This window comes from Anomalospiza imberbis, unplaced genomic scaffold (assembly GCF_031753505.1).
Source record: "Anomalospiza imberbis isolate Cuckoo-Finch-1a 21T00152 unplaced genomic scaffold, ASM3175350v1 scaffold_87, whole genome shotgun sequence".
Classification (NCBI taxonomy): Eukaryota; Metazoa; Chordata; class Aves; order Passeriformes; family Viduidae; genus Anomalospiza; species Anomalospiza imberbis.
Genome location: NW_027100491.1, coordinates 59,887 through 73,984, shown reverse-complemented (window position 1 = coordinate 73,984; position 14,098 = coordinate 59,887). Strand labels below are relative to the sequence as shown.

Below are 14,098 nucleotides of genomic sequence, written 5' to 3'. Positions count from 1 at the left end.
TTTTCCCAGAATCGGTCTGAGAGACTTTAGGGAGTTGAAGAGAAACAATGATAGCTTATTATCATAAACAACCTGGAGGTGGTGTTTTCCTACTCTCTGTTTTCTTGTTTTTCTCAAAGATTGTTTATAAGAAAGACATCTTGTTAATTAGCCAATCAGGTGAAAAGTATTGATTAATTGACCAACCAGGTCTATCTGTATCAGAACAATGTATAAAAAGAGGATCCATAGTAAAGATTCGTGCTTTATGCAAACCAGCCTTCTGGAGAGTCTGTGTTGTTTCTTACTCAGTAGCGACAAAACACTCCACAGAAAACACAATTATGCTAAAAAGTATCCTTCTTCTTTCTGCAAGAGGCCCATCACAGAGGGCATAACCAGGGTGACACAGAAAGCTGCATCAAGAGCTTGTGGGGGGAAGGAGAGTTCTTTGTTGAAGGAGAGTTGTAATGCCTATGGAAATTCTGTGCAGTGACAGAGTTCTGGTAAGAGCTGTAAATTGGTACAATGCCTTCAGGTTTAAATTCAAGATAGAAGCATCCCTGCTCCCAGACCAGCAACCTTTCTGTCACTATTCCTGGACTGCAGCTTAGAAAACCTAAAAGCTCATTTTGGGTTCCTCAAGAAGATTCAGCAACCACCTGTATTATACATGTAAATACTTAACACGGAAAAAAACGAGAGATTCAAAAAGGCAAAACAGCTTGATAATTTGTAGAATGTAACTTTGATCAAAACTAAAATGTGTTAATAGATCGGTCTGAAGATGACATTCACAATTTTCCTGATGATATTGTGCACTGTACTGTAACATTGGGTAACAATTGGACATAGCCAGTAGGATAACTGGATATGCTTTTCAAACTTAGTATGCATTGAATTATTCATTGAATTCTCATCCTTTTTTACACTTCAGCTCTGCTATAAACTTCAGAGACATTTTTTTCACAAGCTTCTAACAAGTTACTCTGGATCCATAATTACTGAGAACAAATTGAGTCAAAATGCCAAGTGGGATTACTCTTTCTCAAAGCCTGGAGTCACACAGAATGAAGCAGTACTTAAATCATCACGTGCATCCCATACACTTAACAGTCCAATTACTGACCATGGGCAATGATTTTTTTACTTTTGCTACAAATTAAAGAATAAGCTACAAATAATATCTTGAACCTGTTTAAATTAAAGGATAGCATTCCAATACCCTGAAAAATTCTAAGGGTACCCAGTGCTGGTGCAGTAATACAAGAGAACTGTAAGTGTGTATTATAGTTGTTATTCATATGAGGCAAAAATGGCTCAACTCAGCTTTACAAAGCAGGAAACAAGTCATGGAGAGTTGAAATGATGGAGTGGGGACAATGTAGCCAATCTGCTTTTTGTGAGAGATGCTCTTAAGCAGTGGCACTAGTAATGTACTCATCTCTTGTAACTTTGCTCCTTGTGATCTACTATACACCTCTGCAGTTTTTTCTGCTCTTTTTTTTTTCTTTATCTCTTCAGCTGAGTACCAAAAGGAAATACAGAACTGCAATGTCACTACCAAAATAATATATATTTTTTTCAAACTAAAAAAATACTCAGAGCTTTTAGAAAACACAACAGAAGTGCTGGCAAGTATAAACAGTACAAGATATTGAACAGTATTTTTACATTATACAGCATCAGCCAAACAAATTGATAGTAGGGCTTGGGGAACAAGGATATAAATTAAATTTTGTTAAAAGGGCTTATTTTGGTCTCTATGTGATAACTGTCATCACCATGATGTAAATACTTTAAATTTTCCTAAGGTGCATTATTTCACGACCAGCTATGATTTATTTAATTTCTCTTGTACCCATCACTGAATTATCTGAGCACAATCTCCAAACAAGACAAATGGTAAAGTAGCAACGGTAGTAACAGGCAGCAATAACTGAGCAGCCAGCAGGATAAGCCATATTGGCTTTGCTGAATCCTCTGCGAGTGCTTTCCTTTCTTTTCCTCTTTGGTTTAAAGTGCAACACATTTTCATTACTTCTCATGACTCATTTCTGAAAGAAAAAGGCAGTAGCTGTTTTTGGCAGGTTGCATTTGCAAATTGGCTCACCTTGTTGGCAGTAGAACTGCATTTTTTCTTATAAAAGCTGCTCATCAGCTTGAGTGGGGAGAAGGCGCAAAAGAATGAGAGAGGCTGGTGGAGCTCTGATGGTCTGAGGATCCAATGGTGCAAAGAGCTGGAAGGTGAAATATCTTTTAATGAGTTCAGGGTCATTAGGGAAAGGGAGTGTGTGCCTGAAAGCTCAGTTCTGTCAGCCATATTCACCTATGTGAAAACTGCATATTTTATGATTGGCTTTTCGCAAATACTAAATTGAATACTATATGTATTATGTTATATTGATTAGAAGTGTTGTATTAACATTTTAATAGTATGGTAAATGTAGTTTTGTAGTTAAAATAGAACCTGTGTATGTGGGTTTTTTTTACTAGCTCAAGCAAGAGATGAGATAATGAAGAAACTCTTCACACAGAGATGACAATGATGGGGGCCCATAAAGAATTACTGCCTCCTTATCGGAAAAGACAAACATTCTTCCACCTTCTCTTCGTCTTTATGGAACCACCAGGATTAAAGGGAAGAAGTTGACAAAAACCAGAAAAGTTCTTAATTTGCAAGGAATTTATGCATCATGTATGAGATATATGAATATGCAACAGGCTATTGCTTTTAAAGGTTATTCCTTTGTTCACAAGGCATGCTTATTGGGCTTAAGTGCCCGAGAGCAGCCGGACGTCCGTAATTCTTTGCTTTTTATTGTCTTGTAATTGTCCTAACTCTAAATTTTCATTACTCTAATTGTATTACTATTTTTATAATTATTTCATTATTATTAAACTTTTAAAATTTTAAAAACCAAGTGATTGGCGTTTATAACAACCTAGTAAAAGGCTTTCTTCCTGCACCTGTGTGTGTGGCCAATGCCAAAGGATGGCAGCTCTTTCTGTTGTGGGGGCATTGCAGCCTCCAGCTGCAGAGTAGGCAAATTGAGCTGCATTGAAAGGTGTTCTCCAGGGCTCAGTTTTGGGGCTGGTCCTGGTTAACATCTTTATTGATGATCTGGAGGTGGGGATTGAGAGCACCCTCAGTAAATTTGCAGATGCCCAGTTGGGTGGGAGTGTGGATCTGCTGGAGGAGGGGAAGGCTCTGCAGTGAGACTTGGACAGACTCCATCACTGGGCCAAGGACAAGGAGGTGAGGTTCCACAAGGCCAAGTGGCACATCCTGCAGGTCACCAGCCGCCTCAGTGTGAGCCAAAGTGTGCCCAAGGGGGCAAGGGGCCAATGGCACCTGGCCTGTGTCAGCAGCAGTGTGGGCAGCAGGACCAGGGCAGTGCCTGCCCCTCTGTGCTGGGCACTGCTGAGGCCACACCTCGAGTGCTGTGCCCAGCTCTGGGCCCCTCGTGAAAAAGGACACTGAGGGGCTGAGTGTGTCCAGAGAAGGGCAACAAGGCTCACGAAGGGTCTAGAAAACATGCCCCATGAGGAGGAGCTGAGGGCGCTGGTTTTGTACAGTCTGGAGAAGAGGGAGGGACCTCACACTCCCTGACAGGAGCGTGCAGTGAGGTGGGGCCGCTCTCTGCTGCTGGGCCTGCAGTGAGAACCAGAGGAAGTGGCCTCACGTTGAGAGGAAATTCAGGTCAGATTTAGAAAAAAAAATAAAAAAATTCACTGTTCCAGTGTTCAGGCCTGGGAATAGGTTGCCCAGGGAGGTGCTGGAGTTGCCATCCCTAGAGGTGTTAAAGAGGCCTCTGGATCTGACACTGGGAAATGGTTTAGTGGTTTAGGGTTTGCAGCGGCAGTACTGGGCTGACGTTGAACTGGATGGTCTTAAGGATCTCTATCACCCCTGACAGTTCTACACTTCCAAGTGCTCCCCGCCTGGCTGACGGGGAGGCTCGGAGCTGTCCCGAGTCCTCAGGCGCTCGGGCGACGCTGCGGCTGCGGCTGCGGCTGCGGCTGCGGCTGCGGCTGCGGCTGCGGCTGCGGCTGCGGCTGCGGCTGCGGCTGCGGCTGCGGCTGCGGCTGCGGCTGCGGCGTCTCCTGAGGGGCCGGGCCGGGCGCTGCCCTCAGCTCCGCGAGATCCCACCCCTCAGTCCGGCGATCGAGCCCCTCAGCCCGGCGGAGCCTCCGCTGCCCTTCAGCCTGGCGATCCAACCCCTCAGCCCGGCGATCCAGCCCCTCAGCCCGGCGATCCCACCCCTCAGCCCGCAGATCCCACCCCTCAGCCCGGCGATCCCACCCCTCAGCCCGGCGGAGCCTCCGCTGCCCCTCAGCCCGGCGATCCAACCCCTCAGTCCGCAGATCCCAGCCCTCAGCCCGGCGATCCTATCCCTCAGCCCGGCGATCCAACCCCTCAGCCCGCAGATCCCAGCCCTCAGCCCGGCGATCCTATCCCTCAGCCCGGCGATCCTATCCCTCAGCCCGGCGATCCTATCCCTCAGCCCGGCGATCCAACCCCTCAGCCCGCAGATCCCACCCCTCAGCCCGCAGATCCCAGCCCTCAGCCCGGCGATCCTATCCCTCAGCCCGGCGATCCAACCCCTCAGCCCGCAGATCCCAGCCCTCAGCCAGGCAGCGCTCGGCAGGGGGCACCCGCCTCGCCTTGGGGTCTGCCCGGAGCCACCCGCGCCGCCGGATCTCAGGTACCCGTGAGCTGTGCCCCATTTCCCCCCTCGGGACTGCCCAGCCCTCCCACAGAATGCAGCTGCTGTTTCATCTTTAGACTGTTACCTTCCCCCACCCCCTTTTTATTTTAAATTTTTCGTATGTTCTTTCCCTTTTATATTTGGGCTGATCTGGAGTGGTTGCTAAGACTTCAAAGTGGAGCTCTGATAATGAGCTGTAAATCACACACGGCTCATCTGAGGGAGGAGGGTGCGAGGGAGCTGAAATAGGCCAGGACACTCCCAAGTCCTGTTCCACAGCGCAGCGTCCTCACGGCCTCAGCTGCTGCTGTGGCGTTTGGTTTCCACAGGACACTAACAACCCGCACTTCTCCCCTCTGGGCTTTGGTCCCTGGGTTTCGAAGGATGAGTCCCGCCGAGGCTGGCTGGTCTGACCGTGCCAGCCATGTGCTCTAGCGCTGCTGAGCACACACATGGACAGATCTGCACTTCTCCAGGAGTGGTTTCTGAGGTTTGAAGCGATGTTACTGGGTTATTTTCCATAACTGATGGAGAAGAGTTTTGTATGCAACATTCGCCCGATGTTTGTTGAAGTAAATCTAGTTTCTTATCTTTCCACCTTGCCCTGTGATGCAACAGCCGAGGTGAGGTATTTGCAACTAATTAATGTAGGCTGGCTTATAAATACTATTTTGTGTAGGTTGCAAAAATGAAAAAGATCAAGTAAGGTCAGGATGTGTCCTTGTATACATACAGTTTTAAACCCTTTGTGCTTCCTATATTGTATAATTGTATAAACATGTATTAAATTAAACTCTCCTGAAATGCAATTAGCTCCAGAGTGAACTCATGTTTACGGCCTTCCTTTTGTTTGGGTGGCTTTTGTTTTTTCTTAAGCTGGCGGGGTGGTGGCAGTAGGACAAAAAGAGGTGAGGAAGGCTCGCAAGCTTTTCCTTGTTGTGGCAGGGTTGGATTTGCAGGAAAATGAAATGCATGTCTGTTCTCACTTCTGAAAGGCTGCAGGGAGATGAACTCTCTCAATTCTCCCTCTCTAACGGAAGCAGCAAAGGAATGGGGGCGATCAGTAGCTCCAAAGAGAAAGCAGGGCTGGCTGTCTTCATTAAGATGCCAATGACTCTGCTTCGAGCCTTTGCTCCACTTTGAGAAGGAAAACGAATCCATTATTAAGCTGGACTCAGCACTGATTTAAAGTTTCTACCTGGAGCGAAGTAATTTTTTGAGAACTTGTAATAGGTTGCTGTGATGCTTGCATCAGCCTTCTGTGTTTGGGACTTGGGGCATGTTTGAGGGAGCATCTTTCTGCCTCCAAAGCGGAATGTCACTCTGCTGCTCTGCTCTCAGGGGCTGCCACGTTGGGTTTGTGAAGAATCAATGCTGTGGGGTTTTGTGGGTTACGTGGTTCATGTAATGTGACAATGTCTTTGGTGAATTTAAATGAGTTCTCACTGTAAGGAATATGTCTCTGCTCATAGCCTTTGGTTTGATCAGTACTGCCAGAGCAATGCTGATGGTTTGGTGGCTCCTTGAGCAGCAGGAGGCTGAGTGTTTTATAGTGCTCATGCCCTAAGTAACATTACTTGGTCTTAGTGCCAGTTGTTGGCTGATGGCAAAGTTGGCCACTCTCGTTAGGAAAACTGGATCAGCTTTGCTGTGATCAGTGACACAGAGCAGGGGATATTCTTTACTGACAGTGCCCCTCAGTGGTAACATGGAATTACCTGATTTCTGCAGAACGTCCACTTTCAAAAGATGATAACCTGTTAGTTAGAAATGCAGGGTTATTATAAAATACTGTATTTCCAAAGGAAAACTTTGCCATACAAGAATACATTAAACTGTGTGTGTGTGAGATGACAGAGTAAAAGCAGAAAACTGGAAAAAGTGCATTTTAGAAAAAATGATGTCATTTATACTGCATATATTATAAGCACTGCTAATCTGAACAGGCAGCACATCTGACAGCTGGCACCTAAGTTTCATGAAGGCCAAGAGAAATGGGGAGAAACTACATAAAAAGCTAATGACCAGCTATGCTATCCTGAGACCTCATGACCACCTTCTTTTTTTCCCCTGGTTGGCCTGAGTGCAGGTTTAGCTATTTGATATACAAATTTAACTATTTAGATAGCAGAAACAGGATCGAACCTTAACTGTGTTTTGCTTTGCTTTGACCCTAGAGGGCATTTGTTTTGACTCCATGTTATTAAACTTGCCTTGTATCCAAACTGCAAAGTCCTACTGAATCACAGTTCATCTACTTTCACTCAAGTAGAATCTCACTCCTTTTCTCCTCTCCCAGGACTAACTCATAACTAGGTTTTAAACAATTATTTTGTTAATAAGAATCATTCTCTTAACACCTTAATTATATTACTGACTCATGGGAATGGTTTGGATTTTAACCTCTGTCATCAATTTACAGCTCAGATTCTTAAGGAAGCACCCTGAAAGCGATGATGCCTATTACTCTTAGCTCAAGTATGTGTTGAATACCACCTGTGCTCTTACAAGCTACTTACACCACTGAAGTATAAAAAGAACTGTGTTTTCTTACAGACACAGGCTTTGAAATTCCAGGTAAATTTGTGGTTGGATATGCTCTTGACTCTAATGAATGCTTCAGAGATGTAAATTGACTTGGTAATGCCATATAGGTGCATAAGAAATGTTTGTGCTTCACCTTTTCATAATTCTGCTCCACAAGTCTCATGGCTCAGCCATGCTGCAGGACATTCTGAACCCCCAGGATAGCGAGCAGGATACAATCTGCGGCCCCATCTGAAAATAAAATAACTTGTAATTTGACTTTAATTGGATATTTGTCTGTTTTAGTTCAATCCTGTGTTGCTTTTCTGTCACCAGATCTTTAAAGCGGCCATGCAGGGACTCTCTGTGAAGGTTTTCCATAACACTTACGGATAACATGGCTGTAAGATCTCTTTTCCCTTATTCCATTACAGCTTCCTTAGGCTGCACAGAGTAGTAGACTTAGAAACATCATAAACTAATAGGGTTGGTCTTTTTTCCCTCCTTTGTTTTCAAAATACTTTCTTAATTCTGGTTAACTCGGAAAGTTTTTCACTTCTAAGTCTTTTTACTAAGACAAACCAGTTCTGCTGAAGACACAAACTGTGCTATTGCTCAGCAACATGAAGGCGTATGCAGTAATTTAACAAACCTAAGTTCTTTAGAATATATAAACCTATATATTACAGATAAACTTGGAAAGAATATTGAAATCTTGAGTTTACTGCAAGTAGGAAACTTGCAACAATTATGATTCTAGTGTGTTTTTATTACAATGCTGGGAATACCACTGAAAGTCTTGCATTTCATTTGAAGATAGAGGTTGATAAATATTGTAGATTTGTTTTTTCCTTTTAGCACATCTGCATTCTGAAAGAGAATGCCAAAGAGAAATACAGGATGTGATAACGTCCCTCTTCTGGAGCACTAATTCCTGGCTGCTGATTCGGTGATAAACCATTACACCAGGAAATCACTTCTGCTCCCTGTGTGTCCCTAAGAAGAACGAGAAGCTAAATGTTAGCGCCCAGGACCTGCAGCTGGCTGATTCCCACTTCTACTATGCGCTGAACACAAACTGTTGAGACCCTGGGTTTTTCCCGTTGAGAAGGAGCAGCCCGGAGCTGAGGGCGAGGGTCTGGCCCGTGACGTTCCGGGCCCCGGAGCGGATTCCGCCCAGCGGCCGAGGGGGCACCAAGGCTGGAACGAGCGGGGACCGAGGCCCGCCCAGCGTCACCGCCCCCGACAATCGGGTGCCGCGGTTGCCGGGTAACCGCGAACGGGCCCGCAGCGTCTGTGGCAACGACGCGACCTCAGTTGCCGCAGAGCGCTCTCCTGGCTGGTTGTTCTCAGCCTGGGCTCGTGCAGGCGGCTGCACTCGGCGGTTCGCCAAGTGAATTGTTCGCAGAGATTGGTTCTCCGCGAGAGAGTCCTGAACTCGCAGACCATTGGTGTCTGCGGGGGTGTCCTGAATTTCGTTTGAAGGTAAAGATTGACTAAAGTTGTACTTTTGGTTTTGTCACATTGTGCTCTGAAAGAGAATTCCAAAGGGAAATACAGGATGTGATAATGCCAGTCTTCTGCTACAGCAGTTCAGTGGCATATACAGCTGAGTGGATGAACCATATATGGTTTACTGATTGTGGGTTTTTTTCACTGAAGAAATGCAAAATTTCCTAAGTCTACTACTTTATGCATTTCTTTTCCTATAGCGATTACTTAAACTGCTTAAAGGTGAATGAGTTCTGTTCAAGTTTCAGTGGGCTGTTATGATTTGGTTATTAAAATGATTAGGGAGATGCCCCTGAATTAAGGTGCAAACGAGACCATATGCCAAAGTCAATAGTCTAGATTTTATGTAACAGTAAATGTGAGGAAGAAAGAGAGAGAAATAGAGAAGGCAGTTGGGAGAGGGAGAGAAAGAGAGTGACACATTAAGTAGAAAGTATCACCATTGCGTGGATCCCACTGGAAACCATGAAATCCTCTTCTGGTCTTCTCTGTGGTGAGGTCTCGCAAGACTTAAGACCCCAATGGATCAATGCAGATTTGGGCAAGGTGAGACTGCCCAGGTACCTCCCTGGGGTGGGGCAAGTTGGACTTTGTCTCTTGCTAATTTCAAATAATGTAAAATCTTGAGCGCCAGTATATCCTTGGAGTCTGCCTTGAACTGGGTTGTGGATTTTCAGGTCTGTTGTGTTACGTGGCATGCCATGCAGCCATCTGGTGCAAGGCCTCAGGGATGGGTCTGGGGGCACTTTGGAGGTCTTTGATGGGTTATGACAGCCCCTCAGCTGCCCCTCATGGGAATGTGCCCTGGATGTGGCCTTCTGGGGGTGGGGGTTTGAGAGCTGAGCCAGTTTGTGTGAGGGAGGATGGGTGTCCACTGCCTCTTACCAGAGGTTACGCCGCACCCCCAAAATTTCCTCCTTCCCCTCTGTTGATGGGAGGTTTGTGTGCAAACCTGGCCTCAGCAGACGAGTCTGTGGCTATGACTTCCCCAGCCTGCAGGCAGACAGAGCTGATTTTCAGGACAGCTGCTGGTTTTGGCTTTATTGTGGATACATTTTTCTCCCTTAGCCTTGTTTGCTTCTCCCTAGACCCGTGATAAGAGGACAATAGTGTCACCTTTATCTTGTCTCAAGTCCCCTTAGGTGGCTTAACTCACAGTCCCAAGTTCCAGTCAGGAGGTGTTTTCAGGGAGGGGTGGGCTTCAGTGGTTGCAGCTTCTTTATGCAGTTTTGTCACAATGGGCAAAAAGTCCTTCATAATGATATTTAAGCCATTAGCCATAACATTCCAGTCTCTCACAAGTCCTGTGAGGAGCAGCTGAGAGAGCAGGGGTTGTTTAGCCTAAAGAAGAGGAGGTCCACTCGAGCTATTTTTAAGTAATATTTAAGCTACAGCTTTGTCTGTTCTAACTATTATTAATATTCAGCTTTTTAGCTCCAGGTTTCAGTATGATGCATCTTTGAATTGCACAACATAGCTATATAGTTCAAATATAGTCCAACTAGAGGCCTAACAATACTAGGTACTTACGCCAAACAAGCACTCAGCTACTTTCAAATCAGATAAAATTTTTAGCACCAGTATATCCCTTGAATCTGCCATGACTTGGGTTCTGGATTTTCAGAGTTCCATTGATGCTCCTTCCAGTTTTGTTGAGGCATTGTCACTCATCTGTGACATCCTGCCTTGAAAATGGCTTCTGGATTGCCAAGAAAGACACCGTCACCTCCTGCCTTGAAAATGGCTTCTGGATTGCCAAGAAAGACACCGTCACCTCGTCTTTTGTCCCGGGAAATGCTGAAATCTTTTACTGTGAGTACCCACTGGGGCTGTGTTAAGGCTGGAAACTCCCCTCGTGTCCCTCCTCTCCCTGCCCCTGTTGTCAGCAGCCTGTGAAGCTGCAGACCCCCTCCCCACCTCTTTGTGCCCTGCTCCTGTTGGTGGGGGCTGTCCTGGTGCCGTAGGGAACAATGTGTGATGTTTCAGGGACAGTCCAGCATCCTGCCTGGCTGTGCCACTGGAGCCAAGAGAAACCAATGTGCAGCTGAAGCCCTGAGCGTGTGTTCTGTCCCTTTCCCTTTGCCACAGCAATTCCTCCTGTCAGGCTGGGCACTCACCTGTGCAGCTCTGACCAACCTGCCCTTGGGCACCTGGGCATGGGTGGGGAGAAGGGGGGGAAAGCTCAAACTCTGCCCAAAGCCTTGAGAGACACGGCTGGTCCCAGCTGGAAGAGCTTCCAAGCCAGCTGTTCTCTCTCATCTCCTGTGTGGGCACAGATCCAGCCCTGCAGACAGCACTGGAGTCAGGGCCACAAAGGTCCCTTGGTGTCTGGAGCTCACTTGACTGAAGATGCCCCACTGCTGAGGCTCTGTCAAGGAGACCCTCTGTTTTCTTCTGTAGAGGGGCCTGTGAGCCCAGACAGAGAAAACAAATACTAATTAACAGAGAGAACTAAAATTTGGACACCTTCCTGTGCACCTCACTCTTGGTACAGTGTTCCTTTCTTGCTTCTCTTGGACTCATCCAGCAGTGTTACCTCCTTGCTGTGAGTTCTGAGTGTTGTGCAGGGATGGAGTTAGGGGAGTTCTGAGAGCTCCTCCCCACTCTCTGGAAAGGTCACTGCTTCAATCCAATGAAACTAAAGAGGAAACAAATGCCCAAAGAGCAGAAATCCCCACACATGTCACTTCAGGTCATGAAGAAGCTAATGGGACAGAGCCATGTGATTGGAATATGTGTATTCCACTTTGTATTATTAATTTACTGATGCTAAGTATTTCAGCAGGAAACTTCCAGGACTGTCCTAGTGGCTGTGAGCACAAATTATTCACCAGTGCCACTTGTTCAAGAAAAGCCTTTCTGAACAAGGGTATCTCTGAGGCTCTAGCTGGTGTATTTTTGCCTTTCAGCTGCTTCCCTCGAAGTTCCTGAGGGAGAAGTTTGTCAGCATGACGAAGGCCAGCACTGGGGGGAGTGTTCTGCCCAGAATTGGCGCATTTCTAGACATGAGTGGGCCTCATCGAAAGGTAGCCTTTTCCTGCTCTTTTCCTTTCTGTTTAATGTGAAGTTTGAGGAGGGTGTGTGCTTGTGACAGGCTTGCCTTCAGCAAAATACCTCCGTGTCCAGGTCCTGTTGTCATTGCAAACTGCTGGGAGTGGTGGACTGGGAGTCCTGGTCTGCGCTAACCAACACAAATAACCTCTGCTGAAGCTGCTGGGGTGTGCTAGAGTGTAGCTGCCATTGCTCATGGGAGGAAGGCTGGGGACACAAAGGCACAAAATTGCCATTTGCCATTCTCCTACTGAAATAGCCACCTCTTGCTTTGGTGTGGTCACCATGAAATGCTTGGGGTCACAGGATTCCCTCCAGAGTGGCAGCGTTGGCCTTTGAAGGCCAAGGACCTGCAGTAATTGCTTCAGATTTTACAAAACAAATTGCATTTATGCTCTGGGTTGGAACAATGTGTTGGACCCTGACGGGGTGTTAGATTTTGCAGGCTGCCAGATGTACAGGGGACTCGCTCTGGGCAGAGGGGAATGGATGTGCTTTATCTGGATCAGTGCCTACATAGAGGTGTGTTTAAAGCTGCTTTTCTGGCAGGTCTGGCTCAGTATAAAGCACAGTCCAAATGGTTAGGTGACTGAGGTGGGCTGTTGAGCAGGAAATTGGCAGCAAGAGACATGTAACACGCTGGTTAAGGATTGGCCTGGAGAGGTGCATTGGGAACACCTCAGAGAAGGGCACAGCTAAGGGACAGGGTGCTGCAGCCACTCCCATCAGCAGACTCTGCCTCCCGTGAAGTCACACAGGAGAACTGCTTGTGTCTCTGGAGTGACAGCAGTGTGGCGGGAGAAGGCAGACAAAGCAGGGGAGAGTTTTCTCAAAGCAATGCCTCTGCTCCAGAAACATTTGCCATTGTTGTGTCATTCTAGATGTGCATCTATAATGGTATTAAATAAGATAGCAATAATTACCAGAAAGCACCCATTTAAAGCACATGGAAAAAGGACATACCAACTCTACTTTTACCCAAGTTGCTGAGAAAACCGCTGAACCTTATCCTCATTCAGCATTCACCTCATTTGTCTTTTTATTCTTGCCTTTCCCTCTGTTTGAAATGCACTATCTTTTAAGTACAAGTAAAGGGGACAAAATCATTGAAGTAAAAGAAAACTGTTTATTAGTAATGATTCAGCTGAGCTGGGCGTGTGTACCTCCCCCTGGAGACAAGCAAACACACCCTCGGAGAAAATGGCAATCTTTTTTATCCCCTCTAAACCCAGCTGGGGCAGTCCCTGTCCCCTTTCCCATTGGATGGGTACTCAGGAGCCTCCATTCTCTACTGACCACCAACTTTTCTGTCCCCTCCCCTCTCATCCTACTTCCTTTTGGTGAGGTCTTCAACCCCATCCTCCTCACTGCGACACCCAGCAAACCAACCTGAACAAATCCAATCTACAAACAACACATAGAATCAGCAAATTCCATTCTTTTGCTTGATAACCTTTTGGCTTTAGGAAAATATCACCTCATCTCTCACACCTCCTCTAGTACTGTTCTCTTCTTCTGATGTCCAAGTTCTAGAGCAAAAAAGATATTTGTAGTTGTGTGGGCCTTGGGTTTCCCTGTCTCAGAGTAAAGGACATCCCAGAATTGCTTCCCATGGAGTCTCTTGTAAATCCATGGGTTTTTCTTACTTCATGAGTGCCCCAGAGCTCTGTGACCACATGGGCACAGGGCTGTGCTTAAGGTAATTTCTGCCTGGCATTCTGGAGAAGGAAACCTGGAGAAATACATGCCAAAAGAGCAGCTTGCCTTGAACCTACTCTGTGTGGCCCAGCAGCTCTTGGTCAGCTCAGAGCAGAGGTAGGTGAGCTACTGTTTGCCCAGTGTGGGCTGGCAGATGTGCTCACCCAGAGTCTGTACTTCACTGGGGATCAGTGTAAAATTGACCTTCATGAACCTTCCTCCCAGCAGCTGAACCTCTCCCTGCTCTCTCTTTCCTCTCCAGCTGCCATCAGCTCCCCTGAAGCAGAACTTGTTTCAGATTTCCTCACCAGAGGTGGTATTTCAGAACTTCGTCGTCCATGAGGTCTCTGAAATGGTGCTGTCTCTCATTAATAAGGACAAGGTAAGTGCTGGGACGTGAAGCTTTAACACTGTGCTGGAAGAGGAGAGTGGTGTGATTCCCATAGTGTACAGCAAAGCAAGTTATCTGCTGCAGCACATGCAGAAGAAAATGTCTCAGCACCTTTGTTCTGCAAGATGCTGGAAATCTTCTGGTGCTGGGAATTGTCCCCTGATTTTGGCCATGCGTTGATGGTATCTATCTCAAAGGAGTTTCCTTCTCTCGAAAGCTCTGGATTGAT

At 46.4% G+C, this 14,098-nt stretch overlaps 1 protein-coding gene and 1 long non-coding RNA gene across 2 annotated transcripts in view; one reads left to right on the top strand and one right to left on the bottom strand.

The window, feature by feature from the left end:
• Positions 1–7,220: 7,220 nt before the first annotated feature.
• Positions 7,221–8,460, bottom strand: LOC137467917 (uncharacterized). Its single transcript, XR_010995661.1, has 2 exons — positions 8,413–8,460; positions 7,221–7,579 (listed from the first exon to the last, which is right to left on the bottom strand). It is a non-coding gene; the product is annotated as an uncharacterized lncRNA (long non-coding RNA).
• A 3,202-nt stretch (positions 8,461–11,662) lies between these two features.
• The window catches only part of LOC137467924 (hydrocephalus-inducing protein homolog), a 62,259-nt gene continuing 59,823 nt past the window's right edge, over positions 11,663–14,098 (top strand). Inside the window, exons 1-2 of the mRNA XM_068179334.1 lie at positions 11,663–11,755; positions 13,741–13,860. Coding sequence (XP_068035435.1) covers positions 11,678–11,755; positions 13,741–13,860 — 198 coding nt within the window. The 5' untranslated portion in view covers positions 11,663–11,677. The remainder of the gene's footprint in view (positions 11,756–13,740; positions 13,861–14,098) is intronic.